Here is a 12,220-nt window from a genome sequence, read left to right as displayed (position 1 = left end):
TCTGGCTGTGGGCAGCTGCGTGGCTGAGACACTTTTGCAGTGTCAGAGCTGTGCAGCAGTTGTGGTGCTCTGAGGTGTCCCTTTCCCTTTGCAGCCTTCACCCTGGAGATCTCTACCCTTTCACCAGAAAGCCCCTGTTCATCATCGTGGATTCTTCCAACAGCGTCGCCTACAAGGTAAGGCCCTTGGAGGCAGTTCCTCGTGTGGTAGGATACAGTGCCAACCCCTAGTTAGCTTACACTTCTAACAGGCTATTTTTTTAAACAGTTTGTATTCAGTCTTTCTTTTCTTTTGAGGTTGTGCATGCTAGTCAGGATCTGACCCTATGAATAGGAACAAGAAGGAGAAGCACATGAACAGCCGCTCATTGGAAAGTAATAAATCCTCCTGGAGGGAAAAAGGTTCAAGATTTCCAAGGTCTCTGGTGGGAGGTTTACTTTTGTTTTATACCAAAGACAAATCTCGGTGTGTGTGCATGGGGGAGGGAGATAACTAATGTGCTTTTCTTTTTTCCAGTCATCCAACATTCAGTTGCTTTTAAGCAACAGAAAGGAATCAAAGCATTGAGCCTGATCTTATAAAACACGGGGTGTCTCTGTCTGAAAAGTGTCTGAACCAAGGAAGTAACAAGCCTCAAATTAGCATCCAGTGTCACTGTAGAGTGGTGTTTGTTTGGACAGTGAGCCTCCTTCCTAGGGTGCTCTGGATTTGCAGTAGAATTGCTCCATGCCAAATCACCTCTGGGATTCCGCAGTTCGGGTAATACAGAAGCAGGCATTGCACTCGTGGTGGCCAGTTGAATCTGGAGAGCATTACACATGTATTTCATTCATGAATGGGGTAATAAGAATGTGCTATATCTGGGGAAAGTGCCACTTCTTCTGTGTTCCTTTTTATAGCTCCATTATGTGCAGTGAGGGAAGGGAACATCCACAGCTGCGTTTCGGAGGAGGAACAGGGACGTCTAGTGGCCAGAGGAACTTGTGCCTTGTTCAGTGTCCACAGGCTGTGCTGGTTGTTTTGAAGGCATGTGTTGGCCAAGGAGAGGTACTAAATCAGTGGTCAGTGTGTTTCAGGATAGTTCTGTATTGAGCCAGGGAACTCCTGCCTGACAGACAGATAATGATCTGCCCTCTCTGTTGGGTCTTTGGTTTGTTGTAGTGTGATGTATCTCAGAGGGCTTTTTAAACACCACTTTGTTTAAGTTCACTGCACTGGTTTCAGAGCGAATCTGCCTTTTCTTCAATTTCCTTCCCCATTTAAATGGAGGGAAACACAGCTGGAATTATTTACTTGTCTTTCTGAGAAAGTGAGCATTTGGAAGGGATTTATTTCCTTACGCTCTTTCCTCACATTCATTCTGGTGTAACATCAGGGGGACTGGTTTTCTTTCAGGGGAAAAAGGTATGGCTTGTGTTTGGTTTTTGGTTTGGTTTTGGTGCCACCTTCCTCTCTAAAGGAATTGTTAAAAGATGTTAGGTGGATCAGCTCTGTAAGGGAGCAAGGAGATTCCAGTTCTGGACAGACTGGGGTGTCGTGTAAAGCTTAGAGCAAAGGACCTGTTAGGGACAATGGATTTCCACATGTAGATTTGTAGGTCTTGTGAGAATAATGTCAAGTGTTTACAGTAGAATTTGCTTTTTGTAATACATTTAAATTTAATAATTAAGTTTTCTTTAGATTTTGTGGGCAAACAGTAAGCAACTCTGTAACCTCCACTGTGTTTCTTTTCCTTGTTCTGCAGTGAGCTGGCAGGGGTGTAAAACCCATCAGTCTGTTCAGCACAGCTGGTGGAGAGCATCCAGCTCTGCCTGTGTGGAAGGAGCACAGAAATGTGAGCTTTGGAAGTATTTCAGGACAGGATTATAGAAGTGGCTGCTAGAAGCACTGACCCAGATCAGAACAGTGTGGGCACAACTATGAGGAACCTAAAAAGAAATATGATCAGCATTTCAGAAATGACATTCACATTCCCCATGTCTTGCCACTGAACATAGGCAGACATGTGAGGGGACTGGTTTAGGTGTCTTGTTTTGTTTTCCACTGGTGGTTTTCCTGGCAGAGCTCTCAAGGTCAGTGTTTCCAGCCCTTGTACACTCCTGCTTGTGGTTGTGCTGGGGTCCTTGTCCCCAGAGCGCCCTGACAGAGCTGTGACTGTCCCTGGGAGGCTAGGAGCTGTCTGGGGGCTCAAGTGCTGGCATGAACAAAGAGGTTCTGTGCAACCCTGTGAGGAATTGAAGTCAATACTGACTTTTCCATGTGGCTGCTCTGATCCTTCCTGGTAGGACAGGAGCTATCCTGACATTTAAATGTCACTGCCAGCAGTACCAGCAGGAACAGCAACTGCTCACACATCTTTTTCTGCAGCCCGTTCCTGCTCTCCTGCACGCATCCCCATCCTCTCCCTCTCTCTGGAGGACTTAAATGGTGATGACTGAAAGTAAGTCCTGCCAGGAAGTGACTTGCCAGTTTGTCAAATCAGCAGCACTTGAACAGCTTCCTTCCCTGTATATTTAGCTGAAAGTGGAAGATAACTGCAAATCGAGCATATCTACTGAAAGCCGTGAATTTTTTTCTAACACTTCCATTTAAATATAGCTGTCTGTGTGTTCTTGAAGGTTACCACTGCGTATGTGGATGAAATAATATTTTTAAATCAATATCTTCCTGTAGCTGTGGTTGTCTAGGATCATGGTAGAATGCAAAGACTTCAAACCAAACCAAACCAAAACCTCCAGCCAGTGAGAATGCAAGGCCTTTGTCAGTGATGTGGTATAAATACTTAGCTTAGCAAAGCTTAAATGAAGTGACTTCTTTTGGAGATGATAGGCAGTTCTTTCTTGGAAGGAGATGTACATGACATGCCTTGTAAAAATCAGCAGTACTTCTGTTGGAAAACACTAACACTGGAGTGAAAAAGGAGTCAATTTTGAAAATGGAATGTTAGATATTAGACCAATGTTAGACTAATTAGACTAATGTTAGAAATTAGACCAATTTTGAAACAAAACAGGGTTTATCCTTTTTGGAGTTGTCCATGCACTGAAGGGTAGGCCATTCCATATCCAGACCTTCTGTCAACATCTGGATTGCAGGGCAGCTTTTCCTGGCTTAACCTGTGCTGGGACAGAGTGCAGAGTGCTCTCAGCCTGTGCCTGAGACCCACAGGTGCCCCAGGGGTGCTCCTGGCTGTTGGACTGCAGGGCTGTTCCCACTGGTGCTGTGGCTGCTTTGGTCTGTGACTGAGTGACACATGATGGCATTAATTAAACATGTCAGTCTGCTCATGGCACTGAGCATATGAGTTACTGGAGAAGGTCAAACCTTGCCAGTGTGTGTACAATTCATACCAGCAGTGTCTGTGGTGGCTCCTGAAGTTTGAAATGTTTCTTTCACCAGTTCCTGGCCTGGCCTTTTGTTACTGTCTGCAAGGGAGTTGTTTTTCTTTCTTCCTTAGAGACCAAACCTTAGTATGTAGCATTATCAGTCTTCCCTGGGCTCCTAATGAACTACAAGGGTTTTTATTACTACTCAGCACTCTGACAGAGATGGGAAATGTTTTATTTTGATTAGACTAGACTTCTGTCTCTAGTATTTAGCAGATTTAGATAAAATTAATTCTGTAAAACTAAGGCAACTGAAATATACTGCCTGAAAAAGAAAGTTCAGTTGAATTATGCAGAGGCCAAAAGGAATTTTAAAATGTTCAAGGATTCTGTACAAGCAAATACTTGTGGTGGTGTATGTCTTACACCTGTAAACTGCAGTTTTAAGAATCTAACCTGCAGATGTGTGTCAGTTCCTCTGGAGGCAGGGTTTGAGTCTGTGCTCTGAAAGGATGCACACAATCACATTTTCTATAGCTTTGCAAGCCTTCAGTTTTAAGAAAGCTGTTGTGGTGAGAGCTAACGAGGTTCTGTGCATGATTTTTGGCTTTTTTCCCTTTGTGATAATTGTTTACCACCAGACAGATACACAGTAGGACTGTTACCAGGTAAATATTGGTGAAAGTGGACAATGGTGGTGTTTCAGTTCTGGAGAAATTCTTGTCCAATTGGACATTTTGGCAACATTTAAGGTGCTGTGAAAGGGGCAAGAAATGAGTGTTGTAAAATGAGGATTCAGTACAGCAGATGTTAAGGTTGTGACATACTTGCTTTAAAGGAAACTTTAAATCTTTTCTCTGGGCCCTCCTGTTTCATCAGACATAGCTCCTCCTGCTAGAAAGAAAAATGGAGAGAAATGGTTTTGACTGGGCAGTTCAGTTGGTGTTGAGGGAAGATGCTAAACACAATTGTTTTCAATTTCACTGCAGAATGTGATTTTTTTTTTTTTAATTTTCAAGTAATGTGTTACTACTGAAAGCCGTATTTCCATGAAATTAGTGGCTGCCATCAGTAGCAATGAAATGAGAGAATTGTAATTCCTTTAAAATGTAATTGGTTATATCCCTTCTGTGCTGTGATCTCTGAGTAAGTGAACTTGTCAGGCTCATTGCCAATGCTGAGCTGTGTGAGGGGCATTAGTGGCATTCTGTCATTAATATGATTTGTACCCTTGACTTGCTGAATATTCAAGGCAAGCAAAGTGACCATCAATACTTCAACATTCTTATCTGTTACAGAATTTCACAAACTTATTTGGACAACCATTGGTGTGCTTGCTTTCTCCAACAGCATATCCAAAAGCATTACAAGGTATGTGCAGTATTGCATTTCCCAACAAGCTGCAGTTGCATCCTGTATGTATCCCAAACAGAACTTAGATTCCTTAGGAAATGACAGCTTTTTACTACTGTGTAACCCTAAATCAGGTTACCAGTCCCTGAAATGTATGATGGTTTAGCTGTTGTATCTGATAGATAATTTGTTCCAACGCTGATGACATTTCCACAGATGGCTCCAGCAAGAGCTGGGAGCAAAGGCTCTGGTACACAGAGACCGAGGAGGTGGCAGCCCAGTGTGGGGTGATGGTGCTTATTACAACTCTGGGCAGTTTTATTGCTCCCAGGGAGGGAGCAGAGTCAGTTAAGGTGTCTTGGTGTTAATGCACATCTCCAGCACGCCTTTCTTGGCAGACACTGATCAGGTCTGCAGCAGAGGAGGTGTAGCTAACACACAGGAGTAGCTCTATGAGACAGAATTTAGCGGGTGAGCGACTTCCCTGTGTGGCAAGGACACATTTCTGTTTCATGTGCCAAATGTATCCCTTTGTCTATTGATTTACTTTTCCTTTTAGATCAGTCTCAGCGGGGTAGCCTCTTCACACTCTTTCTGAACAATCCGTTAATGGCATTCCTGTTTGTCTCTGGATTATCAAGCATGCGTCGAGGGTTGTGGGAGAAGTGTCAGGATTACCTCCGAAAAATCAACCGGGACATTGCCCAGCTGCTCACCCACTCCCGCTCCATAGGTACGGCCTGGCCAGGCCTAGCTGAGCCTTTTGGGGGACTTTGAACCTTTCTAAACTGAGCTTTCTTTGCCTTCTGTACAGATCAGTCCTTTCTTCAGTTTTTTGGGGATGAATTTCTTCGCTTGCTTCTCACAAGATTTATCTTCTGTTCGGCTACTATGAGGATGCACAAAATTTTCCGGGTATGCAGGGATGTCTGTGCCTTTGTGGGAGCTCCAGAACTGTCCTTATTCCTGGATCATGTTCATGTGAATGGGTTTGGAAAGGCCTTTGAAGTGTAAATGAATACACTGAATAGGAAGATGGTATTTTGCCTCCCTGTTGGCTAAATCTGTGCCAACAGAGGAGTCTGCTCTGGATCTACACCATTTTATGTGAGGGTTGGCATATAAACTGCCTGCTCCATTTTAAATACTGAAGGGAAAAGTGGGACTGGAGCATTGAAAAGTGCAGCCTTCAGTTGTGGAGCTGCAGACATCCAGCAGCTCTCCAAGCCTAAGTCAGCTCCCTGGGCTGCTCTGGTACCAGGAAAAAGAAGTAGGTCTGTGTTAGTGGGGAAAGATTTGCCCCCAGTGTCTTAGATATTTGTTTTAGGATGAGATGAATCTCCCACTGGAGATGCTTACATGTCTGTAATTTCAAGAAATGAACTCCAGCCTAGTAGGTAAGTACAGGTGAATATTTTTTTTGTCTCTTTTAGTGGCTTTCTATTTTTTCTGCAGCGCCTCAGTGAACATACCAATAATTATCTGAGATGAACAGGCATTTGTATTGCCACTGTGACCATCTCTGAGTCAATGGAAAGAGAAAACTGAAATTTCTAGAATATTGTCTCTGTGCCACACTGAATAGATTAGGGTGAAATTAGCCATTTGCAGTCTTCTTCCAAGAGGATGTGAAAGAAATGAGTGTCTGATTGTCTTTGTTTTCACTGTCATCTAGCAGGAGACTCGAAATTATCCTGAATCTTATCCTCAGCTGCCAAGAGATGAAACGGTGGAGAACCCTCACCTCCAAAAGCACATTTTGGAGCTGGCTTCCATACTGGATGTTAGGAATGTTTTCCTGGAAAACACACTCGATGACTATTAAAAGAAACTGTCTTACTGCAAAGGGGATTCCCTGGCCACAGATTTTGAATGGTGCAGTTTTATAATGTGAAAATCATAAAAGGAAGTACTTGATTTTATTTTTAAATTTAGGACCATTATTTTAAAAAGTAATAATTAACAGCTGTTAGTTGAGCTGTTCCATTCTGTATGGGGTCAATTTTATAAGCAGAAGTTTTCATGTCTTTTAAATGTTAAACTAAAGAATCACTAGAGGTTTATTTCTGGTCTTGTGGCTGTCAACCACATTTCCAACAGCTGATCCTAAGCATAGAAATATTATTGGTTACCTTTAGCCCACATTTGTGGAAATCCTTTATTTTTATACAATTTTAAGAAATTGGAAAGAAAAAAAATCAACAGAAAAATACCAATATTTTATCCCCAAAGAGTTTGGATTTGAAACGGTAAAGATGGAACCACACAGTGCAAACCAACAATAGCAATAACAGATTCCTTCATAACAAATATATTTTTTCAGTCTTGGGCAAGTGAGGAGACAAAACTGTGGACAATTAAGTTGCATTTGGAGCAGTGCTTTGAAGTGAATTTTTAAAGATACTTCATGCTCCCTATAAGTTTGATGCAGCAGTTTTCTGTATGAACTGTTTACTGCTGGCCAAGGACCTGATTGGGCAAGTGGTCAATAGGTGAACAAACTGCACACCCTGAAAGTCAGCCCCCACCTCTCACTGTCATGTGGGGCGCCCTGCCACAGGAGAGGGGGCATTCTTCAGTTGGAGGTACTATTTAGAAATACAGCATTTCCAGCAGGTGTTACCCCTCCTGTCTGTGTGTGGACGCTGTGTGTGGCAGCTCCCTGGCAGGAGCTGGGGGTGTCCCAGTTATTACTGATGTTACAGTGCTTGCCAGCCCCTGCTGTGCTCCAGCCCCATGCCCCAGGAGAGGTGCTGATGTTCCCGTTGCAGGTGTAACCAAGTGGGAGCTGCCATGACCCCCTGGATGTTCTGCATGTTCCCCCATGACTCAGTCCTGCCCTGGAACCAGGAGCAGTGAGGGGCTGTACCTGTGGCAGCACCTTTGTGTCCTCAGCCCAAGAGCTCAGTGTGGGTGTCTGCAGGAGGACAGTGGTAAATCCCAAGTGGCCTTTGGGAAAGGGCTGGCTGGAGAAGGCTCTTGTGGCTGCTGGGAAGAGTGCTGGCTGGCTCATTTGGGACTGCACTGCCTGCCCTGCAGACCTAGAGGAGCTCTGGCAGCTCCTGGCAGTGCAGGGTGAGCAAGGATGAGGGAATGGAGATACTTTAAACTATTAAATGGAAAAGCCAAGTGTCACTGTCCATGGGCTGCTAGAAAACAAGTGAGAGGACAGTCCAGTCAGTGCTTTTTGTTGAACCCCAGCCATGCCTCTGTGCTTAGGTGGAAGCAGTGCAGAACTTGACTGCTTTATTGTCATGGCAATCCTGGGTGTAGAGCATCACTCAGGATGTGATCTGTTCAGCCAGAACAGCACTGGTGGATCCCTTGTGCTGAGGGAGCACAGTGTGGAACAGCAGGAACAGCTGCAGTGTAGCTGGGGAGTTTGCATGAAGGTTCTCTGTAGCTGGGCTGAAGCTTGCACCATCCATTCTTTATTTCCCAAGTGTACAAAATCATGTGAATGCTTGTGTTTGTCCTAAGCAGTCTTGAAGCTGGTACATTGAGACCCCCCCCCCCCCCCCCCTTGGTGCTGCTCTTTGGACTCTGGCAGGACTTCATTTCCAGGGCTGTGGAGTCTGTTCTGATGAGCGTGTGTTCGTGTGTGTGCATGTGTGTGCTCGGCGTTTGTGTGTGTATGTACAGTGCACATACATCTACTGGCTGGTGTAAATTGTAAATATGTATATATGTATAGGTACTTGTATATGTATTAAAAAGAATGAACCACTATGATGTCTATATACAAAATTTATATATGCACACATACGCCATGTTGGGTGGATTCCAAAAGGTGCTGCAGATCATTTGTGGTTGTACTAAAGGCTATGGCTCTTCTGTCACTGTAATTTGCTGTTTCCAGGGACTTACCCTTGGACCTTGAAGTAATTGATAACTGATTGCAGGTACAGGAGCCCTTAGTTAGCCAGGGGAATAGGTACCTCTGTATGTAATACAGTGATAAGATCCATGTATTTACTGTGAAGCTGATCCCTGCCTTTCTGCCTGGTAGGAGGCCCCCAGTTGCTAAAATGTGGGATTGTATGTGGAGGATAAAGATGCAGGAAGCCTTTAATGCAGCAGCAAGTGAGAGGCAGGTTATCTGTTGCTGTTCTTCTACCAGCAGTATTCAGCTTGCGTGGAAAAAGGAAATGGAGTTTTCCCCAGCTCACTGCCTTCCAACCAAATGCTTTTGCTTTGCTTTAGCTTTTGCTTTGATGAAACTATTCTTATTTTGGTTCCATCTCTGTGGAAAAGAAAAGAGTATTCTGTTTCCAAGCAGAGGAGTGATGATGATGATGATGATGATGATTCCACTCGTGTGGGCTGGTGAACCTCTGGGACATTGCTTGTGAACTGACTGGGAAAGCCTTGGTAGTCCTCACCTTCGTTTAGCCAGGCTGAAATGGGGAGTCCTTGCTTGTGACCTGAGAGGCTTCTACCATTTGCAGCCCTTCAAGGAAGTTCTGTTTGCTTTTTTGCCAAGGTAGATCTCATCAGAGAAGAATGCACTTTTTAAAATACAAAACGGCCTGAAGAAGCTGGAATGTAGGAGGAGAATATAGGCCTTGAAAATTAGTTCAGAAGTTGAACTTAGCAGCAATGACTGTCCAAGTCAAAAATTAATTCTTGAGGTTCCTAATTCTCCTCTTACCTGCTGATCTTTGTTAGAAGGTCCAGTGCTGGGACGTTCAAAGATCAAGATTTCACTCCTGGTGTGTTGGGAGGAGTATGGAATTGTACTGTGGAAGCAGAGGGCTCATACCCTCTGTCTGCTCTAGCTGTAGCTAGGATAAGTGTCTGGTCTTGGATTTTGAGCCAGCCCCTTCTTTCCCACCCAAAGAACTACATTCAAGATGAAAATGTTGATATTTCCCTCTCCAAGTAAAAGCTTGTCTTGTTTAAACTAAGTCATTCTAAACTTGTGCTACTGTGTGCTCTGTGCTATGGTCGTAGGTACCTCTCGGTGTATGCTTGTGTGTACTGAAGAAAATCTGGTTTCTGTATCTCGCAGTCCTCAGTGTGGAAGCGAAGCAAAGACTGAACCATTTTTAAGTGAGAAGAGAACAAATCCTTTTCAGGCCTGATGCCTTCCCTCTTGTCTCGCTCTCCCTTTCTCCATGTATCTTTATTGCTTATATTAGCAGAGAAGACTTGCCAGCACCAGGCAATGCCAAATTAAAGGGGTAAATTCTGCATGTAATACATTGAGAGGACAAGGTAAAGTGGACCAGCTGTGTCCTTACAGGACTGCTCCTGCCTGGCTCCCTACTCCCTGCATGTGGTGTGCTCAGATGAATCCTGCTCCCACAGTAGGTTTGTGCTCCTGCTCAAACTGGCTTTGGAACATCTTGCTGAAGTTACTGCTGTTGCCTTTTTTCCCCCTCTGACTTCTCAAAATAACAGTGATAGGGCAATGCAGGGTTATGAGTCTTTAATGCTCTGGTTTTTAATTCCCCTTGGGATGTGATATGTCATTTTGCTTTGTGCACCAGCTAAATGGAGCTAGCTGTGCAAACAGGACTTGGCTCCCTGGAGTGCTTTCTTGAGACGTTTCAGGACCTTTCTTTAAGTAGTTCAGATAAAATAATGTCTGTCAAGTCATGACTGAATAACCCCTCAAGTCTGTTCTCCAGGGAGATGTGCAAAGATGTCTTTAAAGGGCCATAGGAAATAGATCAGGGCAACAGGAAATTTGGCTTCAGTTAATCATCTTCAGAAGCTACAATTTCAGTAGCTCTGGTCAGGCTTCTCCCCCAAGGATGGGACGGAAGTGCTGTTCCATAGCCCATCCCTGGCATGAGTTAGGAAGCACCTCCCCTGCCTTCGCTGCCTCCTGTGTCCTGTTACCATGCTGTGCTGCAAGTCTGCTCCTTCCCAAAGCTAAAAATCTTGGAATATGTGTGAACAGCTGTTTTGTCTGGAGGTTTCTTTTGTAAAAGCTTTGCCTGTGTTTGATTCCTCAGTAACTGTCTAAGTGCAGCTCAGTGGTGCAGCCTCACTCAGTCCTGGTGCTGTTGGGAGCTGTTTGGTGGTGGCTGTGGCTGCTCCTGGGGCTGAGGGAGCTCTGCAGGCAGAAACAGTTACATGAACAGGGGAAAAAAATTAATACAGAGAGCTGAAGGCTGCTCTGTGCACCTCTTAAGGTCAGAGTGGACACAGCAGCTGGGGCAAAGCTCTCCAGAGCAGATCATACGCTCCTGAAGGGGCTCTCTTACATTTCTGACATCAGACTTTTAGAGCAATACTGTTCTGTGACCAAATGTATTCAGGTGCTTTGAAGATCAATAAGATCAGCAAAGCAGAGGACACACGTAACTTCTTTAGATTTAGGAGTGACAGCCACTTTTTGTTTTCCTGTCTAAACCATTACTATGCCAAGACTGAGGAGAGTTAGTTCAGGATTTCTGAATTTGCTGACATTTTTGGGGGTTAAGGACTGTCTCTGAATTCTGCCCAGATCCCAGATGCACGCACAGTTGTTTTGTTTCTGGTTTCATTGCCGTTGGGAGCAGATCCCAGCACAGCTTGCTGGCCTGCAGGAGCCCCAGAGCAGAACAGATCTCCCCAGCCCAGTCCCAGCAACCGCTCCTTCCAGAATAAGCCCTGCTGGGAGGATCTGCCCTCCCCGACTCTATAGATGGCTTTTGGCACGTGTTTATTACCGTTCTGCCACTGAACTGGTTTGTTGGGAGCAGGATTCTGCCTCGTGCAGGCTGAAAAGCACAAGTTGCTTCTGCCCTGGGCAAGGCCCAGCGAGAAGGATGAGTGGAGCGCAGGTGGGAGCGTTCTGGGAATGCAGAGGGACCGTGCCTCGGACAGCCCAGCTGCGGAGGTACAGGGAGAGTTTTGCCTCTCTGAGAATCAAATTATTTATTACCAAAAGTAATTTTATAGTGAATTGGTTTAAAGTTATTTTACAGCTGTGTGCCTGTATATCGTATTTTGGTAAAAACTGATATTTTCCTTAAAATATATAGAGATATATAAATAAACTTTTTTTGGAGCAAACGGGACTTTGTTTTTGCAAGGGATCTGTAATCGCCAAAGCAGTGGGATGCCAGAAGCGACTCTGCCGTTGTTCGGGGAGGGAAGAAGCGTGTTTGTGTTACCGCCGGACACTGCGGGGAGAAGCGAAAGCCGCGATGGAGCCGGGCCCCGCCGCTTGTCCCCGCCGGAGCGGGCACAGCCGGGGCGGGCGGGCACCGCCGACCGAGCGCCAGCCCCGCGTCCTGCTCGTCACCGCCTTTCCAGCCTTTCCAGAGACTTTGGAGCGCGTTTCCGTTCGCTTTTGTCCCCGCCGTGCCGGGGCCGCTCCCGCCCGGTGTTCGCGGTTGTGCCGTGTCCGAGCCGTTCGCTGTCCCTGTCCCGGCCCCGCCGGCGGACTGTGCTGTCAATAAAACTGTGGTAAACGCTCGTACCCAGGCGCATGGTCCGCTCCGGGGTGCGACAGCGGCAGGGAGGAGCGGGAGGAGCGGGGATGTGGGAGGAGAGAGGCCGGGAGAGGAGCGGGAGGAGCTGGGTCTGAGGGAGGAGCTGGGTCT

At 45.5% G+C, this 12,220-nt stretch overlaps 1 protein-coding gene across 1 annotated transcript in view; it reads left to right on the top strand.

Annotated features, from left to right (window-relative positions):
• The window catches only part of SCAI (suppressor of cancer cell invasion), a 37,806-nt gene extending 25,717 nt beyond the window's left edge, over positions 1-12,089 (top strand). The window contains exons 13-17 of the mRNA XM_062505566.1: positions 95-176; positions 4,625-4,697; positions 5,239-5,412; positions 5,494-5,594; positions 6,355-12,089. Of these exons, the coding sequence (XP_062361550.1) occupies positions 95-176; positions 4,625-4,697; positions 5,239-5,412; positions 5,494-5,594; positions 6,355-6,504 (580 nt within the window). The 3' untranslated portion in view covers positions 6,505-12,089. The remainder of the gene's footprint in view (positions 1-94; positions 177-4,624; positions 4,698-5,238; positions 5,413-5,493; positions 5,595-6,354) is intronic.
• The last annotated feature ends 131 nt before the right edge of the window (positions 12,090-12,220 follow it).

The sequence above is a fragment of the Cinclus cinclus genome, chromosome 19 (assembly GCF_963662255.1).
Source record: "Cinclus cinclus chromosome 19, bCinCin1.1, whole genome shotgun sequence".
Lineage (NCBI taxonomy): Eukaryota > Metazoa > Chordata > Aves > Passeriformes > Cinclidae > Cinclus > Cinclus cinclus.
The sequence above is the reverse complement of the archived record's forward strand: the minus strand, read 5'-3'. Positions and strand labels throughout refer to the sequence as shown.